This window comes from Pecten maximus, chromosome 8 (genome assembly GCF_902652985.1).
Source record: "Pecten maximus chromosome 8, xPecMax1.1, whole genome shotgun sequence".
Lineage (NCBI taxonomy): Eukaryota > Metazoa > Mollusca > Bivalvia > Pectinida > Pectinidae > Pecten > Pecten maximus.
The window spans coordinates 2,659,222-2,686,143 of NC_047022.1; the positions used below are offsets into that span (position 1 = coordinate 2,659,222).

Below are 26,922 nucleotides of genomic sequence, written 5' to 3' on the forward strand. Positions count from 1 at the left end.
ACGGAGAGATCGGCGTGTCTGTAGTAGACAAGAGACATTCATGAAAACAAACTTGTATGCATATACAATTCTGTCATATGGAAGTGGTACATGCCGGTTCCTTGTGGAGAATCATATAAATAAGACATTTTAAATTGATTTGGAAAATTCAAATAAACTTGTGAACGGACAATGAATCGGATTTTGTAATAAGATTAGTTTTGTGGAATGGACTGTTCTTATAATGAGAATCATTAAGAATAGGTTCAAACAACAGAGAGCATGAAAGGAAACGGACATGGTCAAGCAACGTCGACGAACTCAAAAAACAAGATCGTCAAGATTTCCCAAAAGGTGTTGAGGATTGGCGGACATGAATCTCTATTACGGAAAAGGTAAGTTCGATTTATCTGTTACTTAAATTGTTTGATGTATAAAATATCAAAATATAATCCGTATCATTATTATATATTTATGTTTATTGATGTAAGTTATATCTCTCACTTATCGTTATTACCAGTATGTATATGGATATGTATAATACATATTGATATCATGTAGATTTAATTCATCTTATAGAAATTTATATTTATGTTACGTATATATATCTAATACAAATAATTGTTGTGTATATATATCTAATACATATTGATATAATGTATATAAAATTTATCTTATAAAAAATTATATTTATATAATGTATATATATCTTATCCAAATTATTGTTGGGTATATATATCTATAATACATTTTGATATAATGTATATAATATATCTAACACATTTTGTTATCTCATACAAATCGATATTATTTATATATATTTACCATTGTATGGCACTGCCACTATATAACCCTACCAATTCAGTTGCGAGTTCACCAGCTTATGAACTGCCAACTGAAATTTGAATTTGAAAATTTCCCCAAAAAATCGCACGAAAAAATAAAAAATCGCAGGTGGTAAATATAAGCATTGAACGGCTTTCAGTTGGCATTCATAGTCAATATGAATGCCAACTGAAAGCCGTTCAATGCTTAAATGAAATATTTGATACATATTGATATATAATCTAGATATAATACCTATCGTTATTTTACATTCATAATATATAAAAAAATATATATATACATATTGATATTATGTATTTGTAATAAATCTTACAAGTATCGTTATTTCGTACATTATAATTAATCAATCTCGGATCATTGTTATTTGATATTTTTATATATACTATAAGTAAGTAATACGATTGCAGAGAAAAACGAAATAATAATATGTCTGCCCCAGACTGTCACATTTTAATGTTAACCATTTGTCAGTATAATAACAAGGTAGGAACAGTCATTTCAATGTCTGTCAAATCCGTGTACTAAATTTGTGCAATACAATTATCGGGAGCATCGCTGCTGTTTCGGAGTTTGTCGTCATAAATGTGTTCTTGTTTAATTTTGGATTTTCCAGTTAGATCAACCTGCGCGATACCGATGTTTTTTTTATAACATCTGTTGGAATACATATTTTTCTTATGAGTCCATAAGTTCAGTTATCATCTAACCTGGTGATTGTTGATTTCTGTCGAAAATTAAGGAAACTTAAAAGTAAATGACAAGGACGTAGCGTTCTTATGTTACATGTATAAAAGCTATGTATATTAAACATGTGTATATAATGGAATAGGATTGTCATAGGAACAACAAGGCTGTATATGTCACTTGTTTTAAAGTTAGGTTAGGATATTCGGGAATATTTCTTAACTTACAGCGAGTCTGAAACTTCGACCGTAATCCCCATTCATTCTGATAGTTTATACCTAATCACGCCCAAAACCATATTTTACCCGATGTCAACATTTTTGTCTTATTGTTGAAAGGTAAACCTGCATTTTGTATATGTCATATATTTGCTACATATTATTGAGACTTGATAAAATGCCTTAAAGATGATGTTACAGGACTAAAATTGAGAGTACCGTATATTACACGTACATTGTTGTCAACGTCGAACACGACCGGTTGGTCTGTCAGTACCACAATACACAACAGGAACCGCTCTATAACAATACTTAAAATTACTCATTGTTCCTGAACACATTGAATATTCACAGACATATCACTTATGATAGCACTTAAACAATAGGTATACTACGTCTATATACCTTTAGGCATTCTCCAATTGTTCTCATTCATTGTCTAGATTGCTATACCTTGCCGTAGAGATGTGTTCTGTAATACATCAAACCCTTGAATTGCGGAATCGAGTCACTGATACCATAACCCTGTTGTTGTGTGTGAACTGGTCAGTTTCATGGGGGAGTCAGATACCTCTAGGTTCTCGATTCCTCCCGACATTTTGTATAATACGAGTGTATTGTGTGTAAATTATCGTGGAATCACTTTAGTGTATACATAGTCTAGAGGATAAACCTGATCAATACAAATTCACTTTGTCAAACATTAGACTGGCGATACATCATGATATCGCGTTTCTTTAATTGTTCCGCTATGTTAACACTATATTTGCTGTTCAACAAACACATATCAAATTACAATGAGTCAAAAATATCTACCAAGTGTGTCAATCGTGTCCACACAGAGAATGGTACAATCGAACAGACGTATGGCCGTAACATTAGGAACGTGTCTTCCTTAATTAAAATCTCTACATGATAGTATACAGTTTGTTGGTGTATTTATACAAAATGCTGAAAAACATATTTGCTGAAAATGAAGATTAGCTGGTTTTAGATAGATCCTGTTTGGTTCCTCTGGTGACGGTTCTCCTAACCAGGTTACAGTCATTTGACATCATACACTCCAGATTTGGATTTTCAAATTTAAAGATTACAACATCTCTGTTGGCAAGCATCTTACATTAACCCGGAACGACAGAAGATTTAATAACATGGCGACATCTCGATAATTTAAAAGGGGTAAAACTATAAACGTTATCGATGAAGATGTTATAATATCAGCGTCATCAGTCACGTTCTAGCTTTCCGACCTATTTTTGTCGCTATCGTTTACCACAGCAGTAGCTTTGTCAAAATTCATTACAAATCAAGTTTAAATCTGTGTTTCATTTCCCCGTTATGGCCGTAGCACATAAATAATTTTGATGATAAACAGTTTTCACCACCACATGCAACATTGATTTGTTAATTGGTATGTGGTTTTATAATGTTGGTTACAAAACGTGTACAAATCTCGTATCAATATTCCACTTCTTAATTGGACAGATAGCTCTTTGCACGTTTCATAATAAACTTCATATTCTTCAACAACTCCTGCTTGTCACTTGGTATATTGCTATATCATCATTACGGATTGAATTTCGAGCAGGACGTTTGTGTCAATATTCTATAATTTTCTAAAGTTAACGCAGAGAGTTGTTTTATCATTAACTGTTCACAACAACCTGACATCAGTATTCAGCTACATACATGTCTTCTTCATGAATGATGGGTTAGTTCGAGTTCAGATTCTATTTATAGCTGGAGTGACATCACACACTATAGGTACCGATCACCAACCACACATCGATATTACCTCCGATGTCACCTCTACCAAATCACAAACTGAAAGTAGAACTGTTTTCCCATGGTTACTATAGAATTTCTAAAATGACGTTTGCGCAGGCAACAGTCATCCACATTTGTGGACTTCTAGTGAAAAAAGGTAAAAAACATGAACAAATCATTTTACTCTTTAGATGTTTACATTCCTTGTGATGAATGATTAAAGGTTTTAGATTATCTTAGGCTAATATTTACTTAAGTAGTTTATTTATCACCAACCAAATTCGTACAAAATTTCTCAAATCAACATCGAGGCTATCCACGAGCTGTTCTCGAGACAGTAATGCAGTAAAGTGAAAAGATACACTAATGAAACATGTTTTATTTTAGTAATTCACCAGACGCAGAGAAATAAGTAAACATGCTGTCACACATTTGCTTCGTATGTAGAAGTATATCGTATGACACTTACACATGGAGTACTTCCTATTTTCTCGTGAAAACCTGTTAACAAATATTAATGGCCTGGACGTCCGTATGTCACTTTAATGAGAACAATGTGTGTTAATCTCGTAGAAAGGACAGCGAAAGTTCGGTATGACCTGGTCCGGTAGGCAGCCATTAATGGCGACCGTTAAAAATATCTTATGGTTTAAATTATTCATCATGTGGCGTTAGAAATGGCACCGACTTTACCGTCTTTGATTGTCCTGACCTGCAACCGCTTGTCATTGAATACTTAACAGAACAATGCGTCGTCAACAACTTGTCCTGCGGGGTGCCCTCTTTTAATGGGCTGTTTTTATTGTAGTGAGTCAAACACACAGGGACGTATCCCATACTAATATTATAATTCACCACAACGCCCAACGCACCGAGACGTAGCGTTCCGGTTGATCAAGCAAATGGACGGCTTCAAACATGGTACAGAGGAATAGCGGAGACAATTATATAGAATGGTTTTGGTTCAGAATATCAAACATCCACAGAACCGGTATATAGTTTACCTCCTTCCTGTGAAGACTAGCGTTGTTATGTAACCGGTATATAGTTTACCTCCTTCCTGTGAAGACTAGCGTTGTTTTGTAACCGGTATAAGTTACCTCCATCCTGTGAAGACTAGCGTTGTTATGTAACCGATATAGTTCACCTTCTTCCTGTGAAGACTAGCGTTGTTTTGTAACCGGTATATAGTTTACCTTCACCCTGTGAAGACAAGTGTTGTTTTGTAACCGGTATAGTTTACCTTGATTCTGTGAAGACTAGCGTTGTTATGTAACCGGTATATAGTTTACCTTCATCATGTGAAGACTAGCGTTGTTTTGTAACCGGTATATAGTTTACCTTCACCCTGTGAAGACAAGTGTTGTTTTGTAACCGGTATAGTTTACCTTCACCCTGTGAAGACTAGCGTTGTTTTGTAACCGGTATAGTTTACCTTCACCCTGTGAAGACTAGCGTTGTTTTGTAACCGGTATAGTTTACCTTCACCCTCTGAAGACTAGCGTTGTTTTGTAACCGGTATATAGTTTACCTCCTTCCTGTGAAGACTAGCGTTGTTTTGTAACCGGTATAGTTTACCTCCTTCCTGTGAAGACTAGCGTTGTTTTGTAACCGGTATATAAGTTACCTCCATCCTGTGAAGACTAGCGTTGTTTTATAACCGGTATATAGTTTACCTCCATCCTGTGAAGACTAGCATTGTTTTAAAACCGGTATATAGTTTACCTCCTTCCTGTGAAGACTAGCGTTGTTTTGTAACCGGTATAAGTTACCTCCTTCCTGTGAAGACTAGCGTTGTTTTGTAACCGGTATATAGTTTACCTTCACCCTGTAAAGACTAGCGTTATTTTGTAACCGGTATATAGTTTACCTTCACCCTGTGAAGACTAGCGTTGTTTTGTAACCGGTATAGTTTACCGCCTTCCTGTGAAGACTAGCGTTGTTTTGTAACCGGTATAGTTTACCTTCACCCTGTGAAGACTAGCGTTGTTTTGTAACCGGTATATAGTTTACCTTCATCCTGTGAAGACTAGCGTTGTTATGTAACCGGTATAGTTTACCTTCATCCTGTGAAGACTAGCGTTGTTTTGTAACCGGTATATAGTTTACCTCCATCCTGTGAAGACTAGCGTTGTTTTATAACCGGTATAAGTTACCTCCATCCTGTGAAGACTAGCGTTGTTTTATAACCGGTATAAGTAACCTCCATCCTGTGAAGACTAGCGTTGTTTTATAACCGGTATATAGTTTACCTTCATCCTATGAAGACTAGCGTTGTTTTATAACCGGTATAAGTTACCTCCATCCTGTGAAGACTAGCGTTGTTTTATAACCGATATAAGTTACCTCCATCCTGTGAAGACTAGCGTTGTTTTGTAACCGGTATATAGTTTACCTCCTTCCTGTGGAGACTAGTGCTGTTTTGTAACCGGTATATAGTTTATCTCCATCCTGAGAAGACTAGCGTTGTTTTGTAACCGGTATATAGTTTACCTTCATCCTGTGAAGACTAGCGTTGTTTTGTAACCGGTATATAGTTTACCTTAATTCTATGAAGACTAGCGTTGTTTTGTAAAGGTGCCTGTTCTACACCTCGACATGTATCCAATGTTGGCTGTGTCAGTAAGATCGCCTACATCGTAATAGAATTTCGGTATGTGAGGAACATGCCAGGTATTATATCAATATTGCTAGTTTCTATAGGTATAGGCTATTTGGACGCTTGGTTATACGTTCTTACTTTCTCGACACTTTATGTTTTCGTTTGGTCTGTGTGTTAGATAATACGATAGTCTGTACTCCTTGGCACTTTGGTTGTTACGTCATACAGTGATACCCCTTTGGTTGTTACGTCATGTGACACATTGTTACGTCATACTGTGATACCCCTTTGGTTGTTACGTCATCTGACACCTTGTTACGTCATACTGTGATACCCCTTTGGTTGTTACGTCATGTGACACATTGTTATTCCATACTGTGATACCCCTTTGGTTGTTACGTCATGTGACACATTGTTATTCCATACTGTGGTACCCCTTTGGTTGTTACGTCATGTGACACCTTGTCACGTCATACTGTGATACCCCTTTGGTTGTTACATCATCTGACACCTTGTTACGTCATACTGTGATACCCCTTTGGTTGTTACGTCATCGGACACCTTGTTATTCCATACTGTGATACCCCTTTGGTTGTTACGTCATGTGACACATTGTTACGTCATACTGTGATACCCCTTTGGTTGTTACGTCATGTGACACATTGTTATTCCATACTGTGGTACCCCTTTGGTTGTTACGTCATGTGACACCTTGTTACGTCATACTGTGATACCCCTTTGGTTGTTACATCATCTGACACATTGTTATTCCATACTGTGATACCCCTTTGGTTGTTACGTCATGTGACACATTGTTATTCCATACTGTGGTACCCCTTTGGTTGTTACGTCATGTGACACATTGTTACGTCATACTGTGATACCCCTTTGGTTGTTACGTCATACTGTGATACCCCTTTGGTTGTTACGTCATGTGACACATTGTTACGTCATACTGTGATACCCCTTTGGTTGTTACGTCATGTGACACATTGTTATTCCATACTGTGATACCCCTTTGGTTGTTACGTCATCGGACACCTTGTTATTCCATACTGTGATACCCCTTTGGTTGTTACGTCATGTGACACATTGTTATTCCATACTGTGGTACCCCTTTGGTTGTTACGTCATGTGACACCTTGTTACGTCATACTGTGATACCCCTTTGGTTGTTACGTCATGTGACACCTTGTTACGTCATACTGTGAAACCACTTTGGTTGTTACATCATCTGACACCTTGTTACGTCATACTGTGATACCCCTTTGGTTGTTACGTCATCTGACACCTTGTTATGTCATACTTTGATGCCCCTTTGGTTATTACGTCATCTGACACCTTGTTACGTCATACTGTGCAACCACTTTGGTTGTTACGTCTTGTGACACCTTGTTACGTCATATTGTGATACCCCTTTGGTTGTTACGTCATGTGACACCTTGTTACGTCATACTGTGAAACCACTTGGTTGTTACGTCATCTGACACCTTGTTATGTCATACTGTAATACTCCTTTGATTGTTACGTCATCTAACACCTTGTTATTCCATACTGTGATACCCCTTTGGTTGTTACGTCATGTGACACCTTGTTACGTCATACTGTGCACCCACTTTGGTTGTTACGTCATGTGACATATTGTTACGTCATACTGTGATACCCCTTCGGTTGTTACGTCATCGGACACCTTGTTATTCCATACTGTGATACCCCTTTGGTTGTTACGTCATGTGACACATTGTTATTCCATACTGTGGTACCCCTTTGGTTGTTACGTCATGTGACACCTTGTTACGTCATACTGTGATACCCCTTTGGTTGTTACGTCATGTGACACCTTGTTACGTCATACTGTGAAACCACTTTGGTTGTTACATCATCTGACACCTTGTTACGTCATACTGTGATACCCCTTTGGTTGTTACGTCATCTGACACCTTGTTATGTCATACTTTGATGCCCCTTTGGTTATTACGTCATCTGACACCTTGTTACGTCATACTGTGCAACCACTTTGGTTGTTACGTCTTGTGACACCTTGTTACGTCATATTGTGATACCCCTTTGGTTGTTACGTCATGTGACACCTTGTTACGTCATACTGTGAAACCACTTGGTTGTTACGTCATCTGACACCTTGTTATGTCATACTGTAATACTCCTTTGATTGTTACGTCATCTAACACCTTGTTATTCCATACTGTGATACCCCTTTGGTTGTTACGTCATGTGACACCTTGTTACGTCATACTGTGCACCCACTTTGGTTGTTACGTCATGTGACATATTGTTACGTCATACTGTGATACCCCTTCGGTTGTTACGTCATCTGACACCTTGTTATGTCATACTTTGATGCCCTTTGGTTGTTGCGTCATCGGACACCTTAAGCTTGTTATGTCATACTTTGATGCCCCCTTTGTTGTTGCGTCATCGGACACCTTGTTATTCCATACTGTGGTACCCATTTGATTGTTGCGTCATCGGACACCTTGTTATGTCATACTTTGATGCCCCTTTGGTTGTTACGTCATCTGACACATTGTTACGTCATCTGACACATTGTCAAGTCATCTGACACCTTGTTATTCCATACTGTGATACCCCTTTGATTGTTGCGTCATCTGACACCTTGTTATGTCATACTTTGATGCCCCTTTGGTTGTTACGTCATCTGTCACCTTGTTATGTCATACTGTGATACCCCTTTGGTTATTACGTCATCTGACACCTTGTTATGTCATACGGGGATACCCCTTTGGTTGTTACGTCATGTGACACCTTGGTATTCCACACTGTGATACCCCTTTGGTTGTTAGGTCATGTGACACATTGTTGTTCCATACTGTGTCACCCCTTTGGTTTTTACGTCATCTGACACATTGTTACGTCATCTGACACATTGTTACGTCATGTGACACCTTGTTATTCCATACTGTGATACCCCTTTGGTTATGTTGTTTTGTTATTCTGTTTTTTGTTCTTAGTGACTTCGTTAGACAGAACACACTATATGAATGTCTACACAGGGAATGCATTTGTCCGGAGACAACGTCGTTTGTCCGGAGACAACGTCGTTTGTCTGGAGATAACTTTATTTGTCCGGAGATAATTTTATTTGTCCGGAGACATTTGACCAACATATTGACAAACAAGAACACGAAGGGAAAAGAGTTGTCCGTGTATATGTGTTCCTGGTCATTTTATAGTCAGAAATATTTCTTTAAAGCTGATTTCAGAATAGCAATCAATACAAGCATCTTCATACTTATTATATATTTGCCTGAATTGGTAGTTCTTTGCGATCAAACAGGAAATATTAACTTCATCAGAAATCCCGTAATATTTTGAGTCATAAGAAATCCCGTGATATCTACATCATAGGAAATCCCGAAATATATATTACATAGTAAACTCCGTATTACAAACGTTATTGGGAAATCTCATGACATGCACTCCATTGGTACATCATGTACGATTGACGTCAATTGCAAATCCCGTATAATCAACGTCAATTGGAAAACCCGTTTTTGCTACGTCATCATGTACATGTTTGTGATACTCAAACACAAACATCCTTAAAGTAAGACAAACTAAACCAAGACAAAAGATCAAGTTACGAACAGTAATCCGCATAGGTATCTCTACTGAGGACCGTTCGATTGACATCTGAAATTATGTGCAAATGACTTGTAGCCTTTACCAGATGTTCGTTGCATTACGAATGCGGTTAATTGATAAGTTCGAGACATTAGAAATGAGGTGTCAATAATGTACTTTATGCCACGAACGGAAGTTGTCCTAAGGTCTTGTATTGCCTGTCAGACCTACTAGCCGAGCCCATCTAATGTATGTCACCGTCCTACACGGCTTATATGGCAAATGGCTTTCAAAATGCCCCGGGCGAATAGCATCAAACACGACTTATCTGTGGCCGAGCAATGCATTATGGCTCAATGTATTTTGCGAATTGTCAATATCATATCATCAACTGCTTGTACCACGTGTATCATATATACTCCCCTACTTATCTAAATGGGAGTCGGCGATACACTTTTTAAAACTGTCATCCTAATAGAGATGTACACAAATGTAAAAGAAAGCCGCATCGTATTTGGTTTGCTATACAAACCACTTCGCTAATTATATAAATATTTGATGAACATGTGTTCCACACGCGGACTCTTTGTTCCCTGATCTGTGACATTTATAGAGCAACATTTCGATCTTTTTATTAAACCTAAGATCATATGTTTGACTGATAACGGATATATGGGTAAACCTAAAGAGCGTGTCATTTAAGCAATCAACAGCGGTTTTAATGTTGTTATTGTCGATATGGCAGCAAGATGTATGGTGGGCAAATGGCATGGCAACCCGTAACCCGTTAGGGTTCCAATGCTACATTTGCCCACCATACATCTTGCTGCCATATCGACTATAACAACATCAAAACCAATGTTCAAGACTTATATTTACATTGTCTTACCATTTCCGTCAACTTAAAAAAAAACCTGTACCAACAAAAAAAAACAAAACATCCCGCCTTTTTTAATGTCACATGACCAACTGGGTGTTATAGCCTGAGGCACTGGGTGTTATAGGCGTATGATGGCAACTGCCTCTTAGCATTGTGTCAATGGGGAAATGCGGAGCAAATGTAAATATACATCACTGGGGTACCTCGCTGGAATTAAACACAATTAACAACGAAAGTCGGCCGATAAGATACCGGAACAGTTGCGATCGCTCCGGTAGCACAATGTCAGAAATGTTGACCGTGTTTAAAACTGTATACGGCGAAGTCCTGACGATGTATGCCATTGTTATAATATATCGTGTGTGTTAATGCCTGTGAAAGCCTGAGAGGACTTTGCTGGTAGGGCTCTCCCCAACCCCAACCGCTGGAAACCTCAGGCTTCACATGCATTGTAATGATTTTTGTATCATTTGCTACTTTCGTGACCTTTCATTATGTAGTTATATAACTATTTCATTATATATTCATTTACCCGGGCATCTCTGTAAATAATTGATGTGTTTATTTTTGACAACAATGTATGTTTCTTTTTGTAACTCTTCAATTTGGAGGAAATAAAAAAATAATACATGCATGTAGCTCCGGCTAGCCAGCTCGTCTAGATGTTTTAAAAACCTGGGCCTATGGTCAGTACCTGGGAACTGCTCCACTAAGGTTTCGAACTCGCAGCCCAGAGGTGGAGGGCTAGTGATAAAGTGTCGGGACACCTTAACCACTCGGCCACCGCGGCCCCCATGTTTTAATATCGGATAAATCCAAATAAATAGTGATCAAAATATGGCAATGCGTATCTACATATCGGACTTGTAATGTTGGTGTCTTTAGTAAGCATTTAGCTGTTAAGTTTATGTCCAATGGAGAAGCCAAACAATGTAGGCTTCTGAAGCTCTTAAATGGGAAGTACAAACTTCGTGAGAATATTTAAAATCATAACTTTGAAAGGAAACTGATGTATTGTTTGTAAGAGTATGACCTGGAATCTGTATCTATTGCGGTTTCATGAACTGAAGGTTAGAATTGTATTTGTAGCTCGTTTTACACATCAAAGATTAGTATCTGCAGTGTTTACTGCCAGATAACTTTCGCTTCTCCTGTTAACATACACGACAATATGACCACCTCCCCAGTCCCTTATACAGACTTCCGTAGCGACTTGCTAAAGCGGGTCGCGTTAGGTTATAAGCTTTGCGTGCCAGATACCGTTTCATCGTCCAGAAAATAAGGATGCTTATGCATTTGTAATTGTTATACCTACACACCTCGTCGAAACTTCCCATTCCTAAACATTAGCCACTGATAATAACTTTGAGATGAAAACCCCCCGGACGATAACAACAGCTCGTGTGTATGGTGGCTATAGAAGGGTCAGTTATTGTGTTACACCGTAAATAATGAGGTACTTACATGATCTATATCATCCGTACCACGTGATAGATGATATATATATATATTGTTCCAATATAGCGGGTTCGAACCTGAACACAGGTTTATGTTTGTGCTGAGAGACACTTTACTTATAAGCTTGGCTTCTGATTGCATCGGACACACGAAGAAGGAACAATATCGTACCTGGTTATATAACAGAGGAGTTATATCGTACCTGGTTATATAACAGAGGAGTTATATCGTACCTGGTTATATAACAGAGGAGTTATATCGTACCTGGTTATATAACAGAGGAGTTATATCGTACCTGGTTATATAACAGAGGAGTTATATCGTACCTGGTTATATAACAGAGGAGTTATATCGTACCTGGTTATATAACAGATGAGATATATCGTACCTGGTTATATAACAGAGGAGTTATCTCGTACCTGGTTATATAACAGATGAGTTATATCGTACCTGGTTATATAACAGAGGAGTTATATCTCACCTGGTTATATAACAGAGGAGTTACCTCGTACCTGGTTATATAACAGAGGAGTTATATCGTACCTGGTTATATAACAGAGGAGTTATATCGTACCTGGTTATATAACAGAGGAGTTATATCGTACCTGGTTATATAACAGAGGAGTTATATCGTACCTGGTTATATAACAGAGGAGTTATATCGTACCTGGTTATATAACAGAGGAGTTATCTCGTACCTGGTTATATAACAGAGGAGTTATATCGTACCTGGTTATATAACAGAGGAGTTACCTCGTACCTGGTTATATGACAGAGGAGTTATATCGTACCTGGTTATATAACAGAGGAGTTATATCGTACCTGGTTATATAACAGAGGAGTTATATCGTACCTGGTTATATAACAGAGGAGTTATATCGTACATGGTTATATAACAGAAGAGTCCTGTCGTACCTGGTTATATAACAGAGGAGTTATATCGTACCTGGTTATATAACAGAGGAGTTATATCGTACCTGGTTATATAACAGAGGTGTTATATCGTACCTGGTTATATAACAGAGGAGTTATATCGTACCTGGTTATATAACAGAGGAGTTATATCGTACCTGGTTATATAACAGAGGAGTTATATCGTACCTGGTTATATAACAGAGGAGTTATATCGTACCTGGTTATATAACAGAGGAGTTATATCGTACCTGGTTATATAACAGAGGAGCAATATCGTACCTGGTTATATAACAGAGGAGTTACCTCGTACCTAGTTATATAACAGAGGAGTTATATCGTACCTGGTTATATAACAGAGGAGTTACCTCGTACCTAGTTATATAACAGAGGAGTCCTGTCGTACCTGGTTATATAACAGAGGAGTTACCTCGTACCTAGTTATATAACAGAGGAGTTATATCGTACCTGGTTATATAACAGAGGGGTTACCTCGTACCTGGTTATATGACAGAGGAGTTATATCGTACCTGGTTATATAACAGAGGAGTTATATCGTACCTCGTTATATAACAGAGGAGTTACCTCGTACCTAGTTATATAACAGAGGAGTTACCTCGTACCTGGTTATATAACAGAGGAGTTATATCGTACCTGGTTATATAACAGAGGAGTTATCTCGTACCTAGTTATATAACAGAGGGGTTACCTCGTACCTAGTTATATAACAGAGGAGTTATCTCGTACCTAGTTATATAACAGAGGGGTTACCTCGTACCTAGTTATATAACAGAGGGGTTACCTCGTACCTAGTTATATAACAGAGGAGTTATATCGTACCTAGTTATATAACAGAGGAGTTATATCGTACCTGGTTATATAACAGAGGAGTTATATCGTACCTGGTTATATAACAGAGGAGTTACCTCGTACCTAGTTATATAACAGAGGTGTTACCTCGTACCTGGTTATATAACAGAGGAGTTATATCGTACCTGGTTATATAACAGAGGAGTTATCTCGTACCTAGTTATATAACAGAGGGGTTACCTCGTACCTGGTTATATAACAGAGGAGTTACCTCGTACCTAGTTATATAACAGAGGGGTTACCTCGTACCTAGTTATATAACAGAGGAGTTATATCGTACCTGGTTATATAACAGAGGAGTTATCTCGTACCTGGTTATATAACAGAGGAGTTATCTCGTACCTAGTTATATAACAGAGGGGTTACCTCGTACCTGGTTATATAACAGAGGAGTTATATCGTACCTGGTTATATAACAGAGGAGTTATATCGTACCTGGTTATATAACAGAGGAGTTATATCGTACCTAGTTATATAACAGAGGAGTTACCTCGTACCTGGTTATATAACAGAGGAGTTACCTCGTACCTGGTTATATAACAGAGGAGTTATATCGTACCTGGTTATATAACAGAGGAGTTATATCGTACCTGGTTATATAACAGAGGAGTTATATCGTACCTAGTTATATAACAGAGGAGTTATATCGTACCTAGTTATATAACAGAGGAGTTATATCGTACCTGGTTATATAACAGAGGAGTTATATCGTACCTGGTTATATAACAGGAGTTATATCGTACCTGGTTATATAACAGAGGAGTTATATCGTACCTAGTTATATAACAGAGGAGTTATATCTCACCTGGTTATATAACAGAGGAGTTATATCGTACCTGGTTATTTAAGCATTAAACTGTCTTTTTATGGATTATATGGTCTATATAGATGCCAGAGCTTTGCAGACAATCTTCATAATGCGCGCTAGCGCATTATGAAATGATTGTCTGCAAAGCTCTGGCATCTATATAGACCATATAATCCATAAAAAGACAGTTTAATGCTTATATTTACGTTTTCTATATTAGTTTCTTTTCGATTTCAACTTTAATTTTCATTATAATTTAAAATCTTACTTTTACCGACGTTTCCATTGTCAGAGGTCAACAAATTGAACAGCCTATTGTGATTCACGTGCTGATTGGCAAAAAAAAAAAAAAATAGTGCGTGGAAATAATAAAAAAAATACTGAAAACATCATCAGATATTTTAATAACAATATCAATAATATTGGTAGTCAGTATTTCAGAATATACGGATGAATTATTCAGTTTGTTAACGATTTCGGTTTTTTTTTTTAATTTACCATCCGGAACAATTATGCGAATGGAAATTTCACCCGTCACCACGCGCACGCAACGACTGACAGCATTGACAGAGTTTAGCTATGAAAGTTGAATGTGCAGTGGGAGAAAGTGGAATTCGCCAAAAAACCAGGTGTAAACATGTTCTTTGATTGCATGGAAACAGCATTACAGTTTATAGTAGCTACAACAGCACCGGTGTCAGGGATACGACCAATGAGAGAAGTGACAGTGGCCGAGGGAGTTAGACGAGCTTCAGCGACAACGTTGCTTGTGACGGGTACCATGGCTGTTTCAAGTTTAGGATGCGTAAGACAGGATAATGCACCACTTGATGCTTTCTTTTGTGAAGAAGAAACTGTTCTATTGTACGACCGGAGAGAAGCCTCGTTCTTATGATTTGACATAAACATGATGTGTCGGGTTTCAAAATTTTTGTCATTCAAACATTGGATGGCGGTGGCGCGCAAACAATGTGGTGTGTACTGATTTTCCACTCTGGCCCCGGAACAAATATCTGTCAACATATGTGTTGATTAAATCTTGTTTTATTTCCATTTTCGTGATTGTTAACCATTCTTACCTTTATTTTCGTTTTACATTTTAAGATTTGTTTTCTGGTCTCGTACTCTATCCGATAGCATGATGAGCAATGATAAGATGCCATTTGTTTACATTGGTTGCAAGTAGTTCCGGGGGATCCCATCCGTAAATCCGGTCGCGTATGAATAACACCCGAATGCACGATTTGGGTGTCAGTTATGCATAGAATGGTGTCACGCTTTGGGTGTCAGTTATACTCTCATAGACTGCAAATTTGTTTAGTTTGTTTATATCATGGCTTTGCCATCCAAATGTAAATATATAACAGAGGAGTTATATCGGACCTGGTTATATAACAGAGGAGTTACCTCGTACCTGGTTATATAACAGAGGAGTTATATCGTACCTAGTTATATAACAGGAGTTATATCGTACCTGGTTATATAACAGAGGAGTTACCTCGTACCTGGTTATATAACAGAGGATTGATATCGTACCTGGTTATATAACAGAGGAGTTATATCGGACCTGGTTATATAACACAGTATGTATGAAACATTTAGACCACCGGGTAACCGCGGGGAGGGACGCTGTCAACACCGGACTACCAAGCTTAATTGTTTTGTTCACCCGACAGTAAACAACTGCAGCCATTAGAACGACCACACACCACACCACACCGTTAGACCATTTACCACCACACCACACCGTTAGACCATTTACCACCACACCACACCGTTAGACCATTTACCACCACACCACACCACACCACACCGTAAGACCATTTACCACCACACCACACCACACCACACCACACCACACCACACCACACCACACCGTTAGACCATTTACCGCCACACCACACCACACCACACCACACCACACCGTTAGACCATTTACCACCACACCACACCACACCGTTAGACCATTTACCACCACACCACACCACGTCGTTAGACCATTTACCGACACACCACACCGTTAGACCATTTACCACCACACCACACCACACCACACCACACCACACCACACCACACCGTTAGACCCATTTACCACCACACCACACCACACCGTTAGACCATTTACCACCACACCACACCACACCACACCACACCACACCACACCGTTAAACCATTTACCACCACACCACACCACACCGTTAGACCATTTACCACCACACCACACCACACCACACCACACCACACAACACCCCACCACACCACACCGTTAGACCATTTACCACCACACCACACCGTTAGACCATTTACCACCACACCACACCACACCCACACCACACCACACACCACACCACACCGTTAGACCATTTACCACCACACCACACCACACACACACCACACCGTTAGACCATTTACCACCACACCACACCACACCACACCGTTAGACCATTTACCACCACACCACACCACACCACACCACACCGTTAGACCATTTACCACCACACCACACCACACCGTTAGACCATTTACCACCACACCACACCACACCACACCACACCACACCACACCACACCGTTAGACCATTTACCACCACACCACACCGTTAGACCATTTACCACCACACCACACCACACCACACCACACCGTTAGACCATTTACCACCACACCACACCGTTAGACCATTTACCACCACACCACACCACACCACACCACACCACACCACACCACACCACACCACACCACACCACACCGTTAGACCATTTACCACCACACCACACCACACCACACCACACCGTTAGACCATTTACCACCACACCACACCACACCACACCACCCCACACCACACCACACCACACCACACCACACCACACCGTTAGACCATTTACCACAACACCACACCACACCACACCACACCGTTAGACCATTTACCACCACACCACACCACACCGTTAGACCATTTACCGCCACACCACACCACACCACACCACACCACACCACACCACACCACACCACACCACACCACACCACACCACACCGTTAAACCATTTACCACCACACCACACCACACCGTTAGACCATTTACCGCCACACCACACCACACCACACCACACCACACCACACCACACCGTTAGACCATTTACCACCACACCACACCACACCGTTAGACCATTTACCGACACACCACACCACACCACACCACACCACACCACACCGTTAGACCATTTACCGACACACCACACCGTTAGACCATTTACCGACACACCACACCGTTAGACCATTTACCGACACACCACACCACACCGTTAGACCATTTACCGACACACCACACCACACCACACCACACCATTAGACCATTTACCACCACACCACACCACACCACACCACACAACACCACACCACACCGTTAGACCATTTACCGACACACCACACCACACCGTTAGACCATTTACCACCACACCACACCACACCACACCACACAACACCACACCACACCGTTAGACCATTTACCACCACACCACACCACACCACACCGTTAGACCATTTACAGCCACACCACACAACACCACACCACACCACACCACACCGTTAGACCATTTACCACCACACCACACCGTTAGACCATTTACCGACACATCACACCACATCACACCACACCGTTAGACCATTTACCGCCACACCACACCACACCGTTAGACCATTTACCGACACACCACACCACACCACACCACACCGTTAGACCATTTACCACCACACCACACCACACCGTTAGACCATTTACCGACACACCACACCACACCACACCACACCACACCACACTGTTAGACCATTTACCGACACACCACACCGTTAGACCATTTACCACCACACCACACCACACCGTTAGACCATTTACCGACACACCACACCACACCGTTAGACCATTTACCACCACACCACACCACACCGTTAGACCATTTACCACCACACCACACCACACCGTTAGACCATTTACCGACACACCACACCACACCACACCACACCATTAGACCATTTACCGACACATCACACCGTTAGACCATTTACCGACACACCACACCACACCGTTAGACCATTTACCGCCACACCACACCACACCACACCACACCACACCCACACCACACCACACCACACCACACCACACCACACCGTTAGACCATTTACCACCACACCACACCGTTAGACCATTTACCACCACACCACACCGTTAGACCATTTACCGACACACCACACCACACCACACCACACCACACCACACCACACCACACCACACCACACCACACCACACCGCTAGACCATTTACCGCCACACCACACCACACCACACCACACCCACACCACACCACACCGTTAGACCATTTACCGCCACACCACACCACACCACACCACACCACACCACACCGTTAAACCATTTACCACCACACCACACCACACCGTTAGACCATTTACCGCCACACCACACCACACCGTTAGACCATTTACCACCACACCACACCACACCGTTAGACCATTTACCGCCACACCACACCACACCACACCACACCACACCACACCACACCACACCACACCACACCACACCACACCACACCACACCACACCACACCACACCACACCACACCACACCACACCACACCACACCACACCACACCACACCGTTAGACCATTTACCGACACACCACACCGTTAGACCATTTACCACCACACCACACCACACCGTTAGACCATTTACCGACACACCACACCACACCACACCACACCACATCACACCACACCGTTAGACCATTTACCGCCACACCACACCGTTAGACCATTTACCACCACACCACACCACACCGTTAGACCATTTACCGACACACCACACCACACCACACCACACCACATCACACCACACCGTTAGACCATTTACCGCCACACCACACCACACCACACCACACCACATCACACCACACCGTTAGACCATTTACCGCCACACCACACCGTTAGACCATTTACCACCACACCACACCACACCGTTAGACCATTTACCGACACACCACACCACACCACACCACACCACACCGTTAGACCATTTACCGACACACCACACCACACCGTTAGACCATTTACCACCACACCACACCACACCGTTAGACCATTTACCGCCACACCACACCACACCACACCACACCACACCACACCACACCACACCACACCACACCACACCACACCACACCACACCGTTAGACCATTTACCACAACACCACACCACACCACACCACACCACACCACACCACACCACACCACACCGTTAGACCATTTACCGACACACCACACCGTTAGACCATTTACCACCACACCACACCACACCGTTAGACCATTTACCGACACACCACACCACACCACACCACACCACATCACACCACACCGTTAGACCATTTACCGCCACACCACACCGTTAGACCATTTACCACCACACCACACCACACCGTTAGACCATTTACCGACACACCACACCACACCACACCACACCACATCACACCACACCGTTAGACCATTTACCGCCACACCACACCACACCACACCACACCACACCACACCACACCACACCACACCACACCACACCGCTAGACCATTTACCGCCACACCACACCACACCACACCACACCACACCGTTAGACCATTTACCGCCACACCCACACCACACCACACCACACCACACCACACCGTTAAACCATTTACCACCACACCACACCACACCGTTAGACCATTTACCGCCACACCACACCACACCGTTAGACCATTTACCACCACACCACACCACACCGTTAGACCATTTACCGCCACACCACACCACACCACACCACACCACACCACACCACACCACACCACACCACACCACACCGTTAGACCATTTACCACAACACCACACCACACCACACCACACCACACCACACCACACCACACCACACCGTTAGACCATTTACCGACACACCACACCGTTAGACCATTTACCACCACACCACACCACACCGTTAGACCATTTACCGACACACCACACCACACCACACCACACCACATCACACCACACCGTTAGACCATTTACCGCCACACCACACCGTTAGACCATTTACCACCACACCACACCACACCGTTAGACCATTTACCGACACACCACACCACACCACACCACACCACATCACACCACACCGTTAGACCATTTACCGCCACACCACACCACACCACACCACACCACACCACACCGTTAGACCATTTACAGCCACACCACACCACATCACACCACACCGTTAGACCATTTACCGCCACACCACAGCACACCACACCACACCGTTAGACCATTTACCGACACACCACACCACACCACACCACACCACATCACACCACACCGTTAGACCATTTACCGCCACACCACACCGTTAGACCATTTACCACCACACCACACCACACCGTTAGACCATTTACCGACACACCACACCACACCACACCACACCACACCGTTAGACCATTTACCGACACACCACACCACACCGTTAGACCATTTACCACCACACCACACCACACCGTTAGACCATTTACCGACACACCACACCACACCGTTAGACCATTTACCACCACACCACACCACACCACACCACACCACACCACACCACACCGTTAGACCATTTACCGACACATCACACCACACCACACCACACCACACCGTTAGACCATTTACCACCACACCACACCGTTAGACCATTTACCGACACACCACACCACACCGTTAGACCATTTACCACCACACCACACCACACCACACCACACCACACCACACCACACCACACCGTTAGACCATTTACCGACACATCACACCACACCACACCACACCACACCGTTAGACCATTTACCACCACACCACACCGTTAGACCATTTACCGACACACCACACCACACCACACCACACCACACCACACCACACCACACCACACCACACCACACCACACCACACCACACCGTTAGACCATTTACCGACACACCACACCGTTAGACCATTTACCACCACACCACACCACACCGTTAGACCATTTACCGACACACCACACCACACCACACCACACCACACCACACCACACCACACCGTTAGACCATTTACCGACACACCACACCACACCACACCACACCACACCACACCACACCGTTAGACCATTTACCGACACACCACACCACACCACACCATTAGACCATTTACAGCCACACCACACCACACCACACCACACCACACCACACCGTTAGACCATTTACAGCCACACCACACCACACCACACCACACCACACCGTTAGACCATTTACCGACACACCACACCACACCACACCACACCACACCACACCACACCGTTAGACCATTTACCGACACACCACACCACACCACACCACACCACACCACACCACACCACACCGTTAGACCATTTACCGACACACCACACCACACCACACCATTAGACCATTTACAGCCACACCACACCACACCACACCACACCACACCACACCGTTAGACCATTTACAGCCACACCACACCACACCACACCACACCACACCGTTAAACCATTTACCGACACACCACACCACACCACACCGTTAGACCATTTACCGATACATACACGTAGTGTCCAATAGACAGAATGGACTGTTTTACATGTTTGATATTCCTGTGAATTTTGAAACGTAATAAAATGTTTATACATATTTTACTCATTGATACCAAGGTACTGAGTTTTTTTATTTGTTGATTATATTTCAGAAACATGTTCAGTCATGACATTAGCATATGGAAATAATTTGGTGAAATGTGTCCTGTTACATGTAACATTTATGTAGTCGATGGAATTTTCCCAAATTCTTCTTCACGTAATGGCGCCAGAACATATAAACACGAAAACGATTGCGTTAATGGTTACGGAACAAAGTGTGACCATATTGTGCAACACAAAGTATGATATAAGGACAAGGTTTATATACATTTGTAACGGTATGACGTAATAAAACTATACTAAACGACTTAGGAGGATATCATCAGGTTTTATATTTCAAAGTAAGCTGACCTACTACAATCCAATTAATCCCTGTGAATTGATGTTAATCCTAAGGCAAATCAACATGAAGAGAAACGTTAAAATCCTCACCAATATGAACGTGATGGTAAGTCACTAATTGTCTCCTATTTTATATGTTGTAGGCATTGACACATCACCCAGAGAACACTCCGGGGCTCAACGGTTAGTGACGGCCGGTCTAAAGATCGTCCGGGGTAAAGAGTGAAGTGTCAGGAGATCACCCGAGGGTCAACAAGGCGGATATCCGACCTGGATAGGATCCATACAACAAATACGGGTAGATCAAAGGAAGACGCCTGATTATTATTGGAAAGTCGCTTAGAAGTGGGAGTACAGTGTTGATGACGCCAGACCATATGCTTGTTGATGGCTTGTTTTTAAATCACCCACACAACTTTTACAACGACAGTGTCGAGAAAAGCAACACGAGCAAGGCAATATTAGATAGTGTTATTAAACAAGGGAATATTTAACAATCCGCCAATATCAGAGAATATCAAAATCGTGAGAGTATTATTAAACAAGGGAAGATTGAACAACCCCACTGTATCAGAGAATATCAAAATCGTGAGAGTGTTTTTAAACAAGGGAATATTGAAAAATCCGCCGATATCAGAGAATATCAAAATCGTGAAAGTGTTATTAAACAAGGGAAGATTGAACAACCCCTACTGTATCGGATAATACCAAATCGTGAGAGTATTATTTAACATTGGGAGATTGAACAGCTCCCACTGTATCAGATAATACCAAATCGTGAGAGTATTATCTAATATTGGGAGATTGAACAGCTCCTACTGTATCAGATAATATTAAAATCGTGAGAGCGATATTAAACAACAGAATATTGAACAATCCGCCAATATTAGAGAATATCAAAATCGTGAGAGTGTCATTTAACAATGGAAGATTGAACAATCCGCTACTGAGAGTGTTATTAAGTTGCCATGTTATCACAAAGGAGAGGAAAAAGAAAACATTTTTAAACGGAATATTTGGTAGCAATGTATAATATATCAAATAAATTAGGGAAGGATATAGCACCTGTCAGATTGAATATTTCCATTGAAATAAGTCATACTGTTTTTAATTTGTTTGTTGTTACTGTTGAGAAAAATTTCAGGGATAATTATGAATATAAAACCATGCAATTTTATGTATGACAATTAAATATATTCAGATATATAGTCTGTGTATATAATAACTCATTCAATCAAAATGCCTTCCCGGTCAAATTTGATTGCTAAGGTCCGTGATTTTAATATAAAGTCGTTATATTACTGCATCAAGGAATGTCTTTGTGACTGTAAGGTCGATTTCATCTTCCTGGTCTACAGTATCGGGGACGCTCTCCTAGACGCCGTACTTCGTCCCAATGTACCCCAAATTGTCTGTTATAGCATGTACCCAAATCGAATACATAGCTGTCGTCATATTGAAGACAATGTCGATATCGAAGAAATTGTGCAAAAACAAGCTACTACATACATGATCCTTCACAAAATTATCACTAATCTTCCTGCCCTGGTGCTCGGCATGTTTTGTGGTGCCTGGAGCGATAAATATGGCCGGAAATTACCGATGGTGATGCCGAGCCTCGGGACTACCTTCGCCGTCCTGTTGTACATGGCGGCCAATATGGCGTATGACGGATCCATCGCTTGTTTTCTCGTTGGATCAGTTATACATGGATGTTTTGGCAAGACGGCAATGGTCAGCATGGCTGTCAGTAGTTACGTAGTGGATATCACAGCAACAGACAGACGGACCAAGCGCCTCGGGACCATCGCCGCTATGCAGTTTCTAGGAATGTTCATAGGCTCGCTGATTGGTGGGCTCCTAATCGATAGCACAAATATTCTGACATCTTACTGTTGCGTTTCATTCATGAACGCTCTGGTAGTGCTTTTAACTCTCGTCACTCTACGCGAGACTGTAAATGTCGGTGACAAACGGGATTTGTTTCCATGTAAAGCTTTTTGTAAAGGGAAAAACGTTATGGAATCAGTGCAAGTTATTACAAAGCCACGTGCAGGAAGCACGAGACGTTTTATAATCTCACTCTTTGTTGTTCTGTTCCTCCATCAAACATGCCGAACCGGTCTCACGGATGTAACCCTCCTATTCACGGAGAAGTCTCCACTCAGCTGGCCGACATCTTGGTTCGGATACTTGTCGGCACTTGACAACGCAGCAATGGGGTTTATCTTACTGGTGTTTCTACCCATACTTTCAAATATGTTGAAGTTCTCAGATCTTTCGATCAGTATCATAGGTCTCTCGTGCGCTTGTATCCGGTTTGTGATTATGGCTTGGAGCAACGAGACTTGGATGGTATGGCTTGCCGTTGTGGTAGGAAGTTTTGGTGGAATAATTAATTCCCCTGTCCGATCTCTTCTAAGTAAAATGGTGCAGGAAGACGAAGTGGGAAAGATGTTCTCTTTATTGGGAAGTGGCGAAACTGCGGCTAAATTTCTAGCTGTTGTTTTTACCTATTTATACGGGTCTACTCTCGATATATTTCCTGGTTTCGCATTTTTATTGGCGGCAGGCTTGTACACTGTAATGATCATAATTATACTACTAGTTCATGTAAATATCAAGCCGGACAACGGAGATGACACGCCCAAAGAACAAACTGAAAGTAAGATGGAGATGAGTCATTTAAATGGGAAAACAAATTCATATGGAAAGGTTGATCTTAATGGTAAAACGGATATAAACGGTCTTAATGGAATTCATGAACGAGCTGATATTGAAAGTAGATGAAATCTCGTCCACGAGATCTGGGTAGCTTGATTATTAGTTATATTGAATATAAACTGAAAATAATGTCGAGAAAATATGTGTTATTTTTTCTTTAAAATTCATGTTGGACAGAGGCCCCTAGATGTGATACCTTATAAACTATGCCCAATCAGTGATTTATATTGAATTATTTGAGTTGTATGCAGTCTCTGTTGTAAATAAAACTGATTGTGACATTTCATTGGTTGTTATTTTTGGATGTCAATTTAAACGCCATTACTATATACATGTAGCAGCTTTATACTTCTAATGATTTTACATTTTAATTAACACCTCGAAGATGTAATATTTTAATAACATTTTTTTTTTTTTTTTTGTTTCTTGAAATAATAATAAAAACATTGATACACGTTAACAATGGTTGGTAATATGTTAAGTTTATCGTGGTATACAATATAGAAGTGGGACATTAACTACTGAGAGATATGATGGCTCTATGTTTTTTTCTCTCTCCCAGAATGCCTCATTCAAGGTGGCTGCCAACATTGGCAGCCTTCTTGAATGAGGCATTCTGGGAGAGAGAAAAAAAATCACAGGAGTCATCAATTCTCTCCCCTGTATCTTAGTTGCAAAATACAGAACTGACATATCTTTCTTTTAATTGAATTTTCTTGAGATTTTATCTTTTCAGGTTCTTTTGGATATCTTCTTTCAATATATGTTGTTGATGATTCATGGCTAGCCGGGTTGGCTTTCATGACGTTATTTGTCATTTTTGTTATGATTTTGTCATTATTTGTCATTTTGTCATGTTATGTCATGATTTTGTCATTTTTGTCATGTTTTGTCATGATTTTGTCATGATTTTGTCATGTTTGGTCATGTTTTGGTCATGTTTTGTCATGATTTTGTCATGTTTTTGTCATGATTTTGTCATGATTTTGTCATGATTTTGTCATGATTTTGTCATAATTTTGTCATTATTTTGTCATGATTTTGTCATGATTTTGTCATGTTTTGTCATGAATTTGTAATTTTTGTCATGTTTTGTCATGATTTTGTCATTATTTTGTCATTATTTTTCATTATTTGTCATGAATTTGTCATTTGTCATGATTTTATCATTTTTGTCATGCTTTGTCATGATTTTGTCATGTTTTGTCATGTTTTGGTCATGTTTTGACATGCTTTGTAATGTTTTGTTAGGATTTTGTCATGTTTTTGTCATGTTTTTGTCATGATTTTGTCATGATTTTGTTTTGTTTTGTCCTGACTTTGTCATGTTTTGTCATGATTTTATCATGTTTTGTCATGTTTTGTCATGATTTTGTCATGCTTTTGTCATGATTTTGTCATGATTTTATCATTTTTGTCATTTTTGTCATGTTTTGTCATGATTTTCTCATTATTTGTCATGAATATGTCATTTGTCATGATTGGTCATGATTT

At 41.0% G+C, this 26,922-nt stretch overlaps 1 protein-coding gene across 1 annotated transcript; it reads left to right on the forward strand.

The window, feature by feature from the left end:
* Positions 1-25,714, forward strand: LOC117333145 (solute carrier family 46 member 3-like). Its single transcript, XM_033892288.1, has 2 exons — positions 1-374; positions 22,848-25,714. The coding sequence occupies exon 2, from the start codon at positions 23,944-23,946 to the stop codon at positions 25,492-25,494; it is 1,551 nt and encodes a 516-aa protein (XP_033748179.1). The 5' UTR covers positions 1-374; positions 22,848-23,943; the 3' UTR covers positions 25,495-25,714.
* The last annotated feature ends 1,208 nt before the right edge of the window (positions 25,715-26,922 follow it).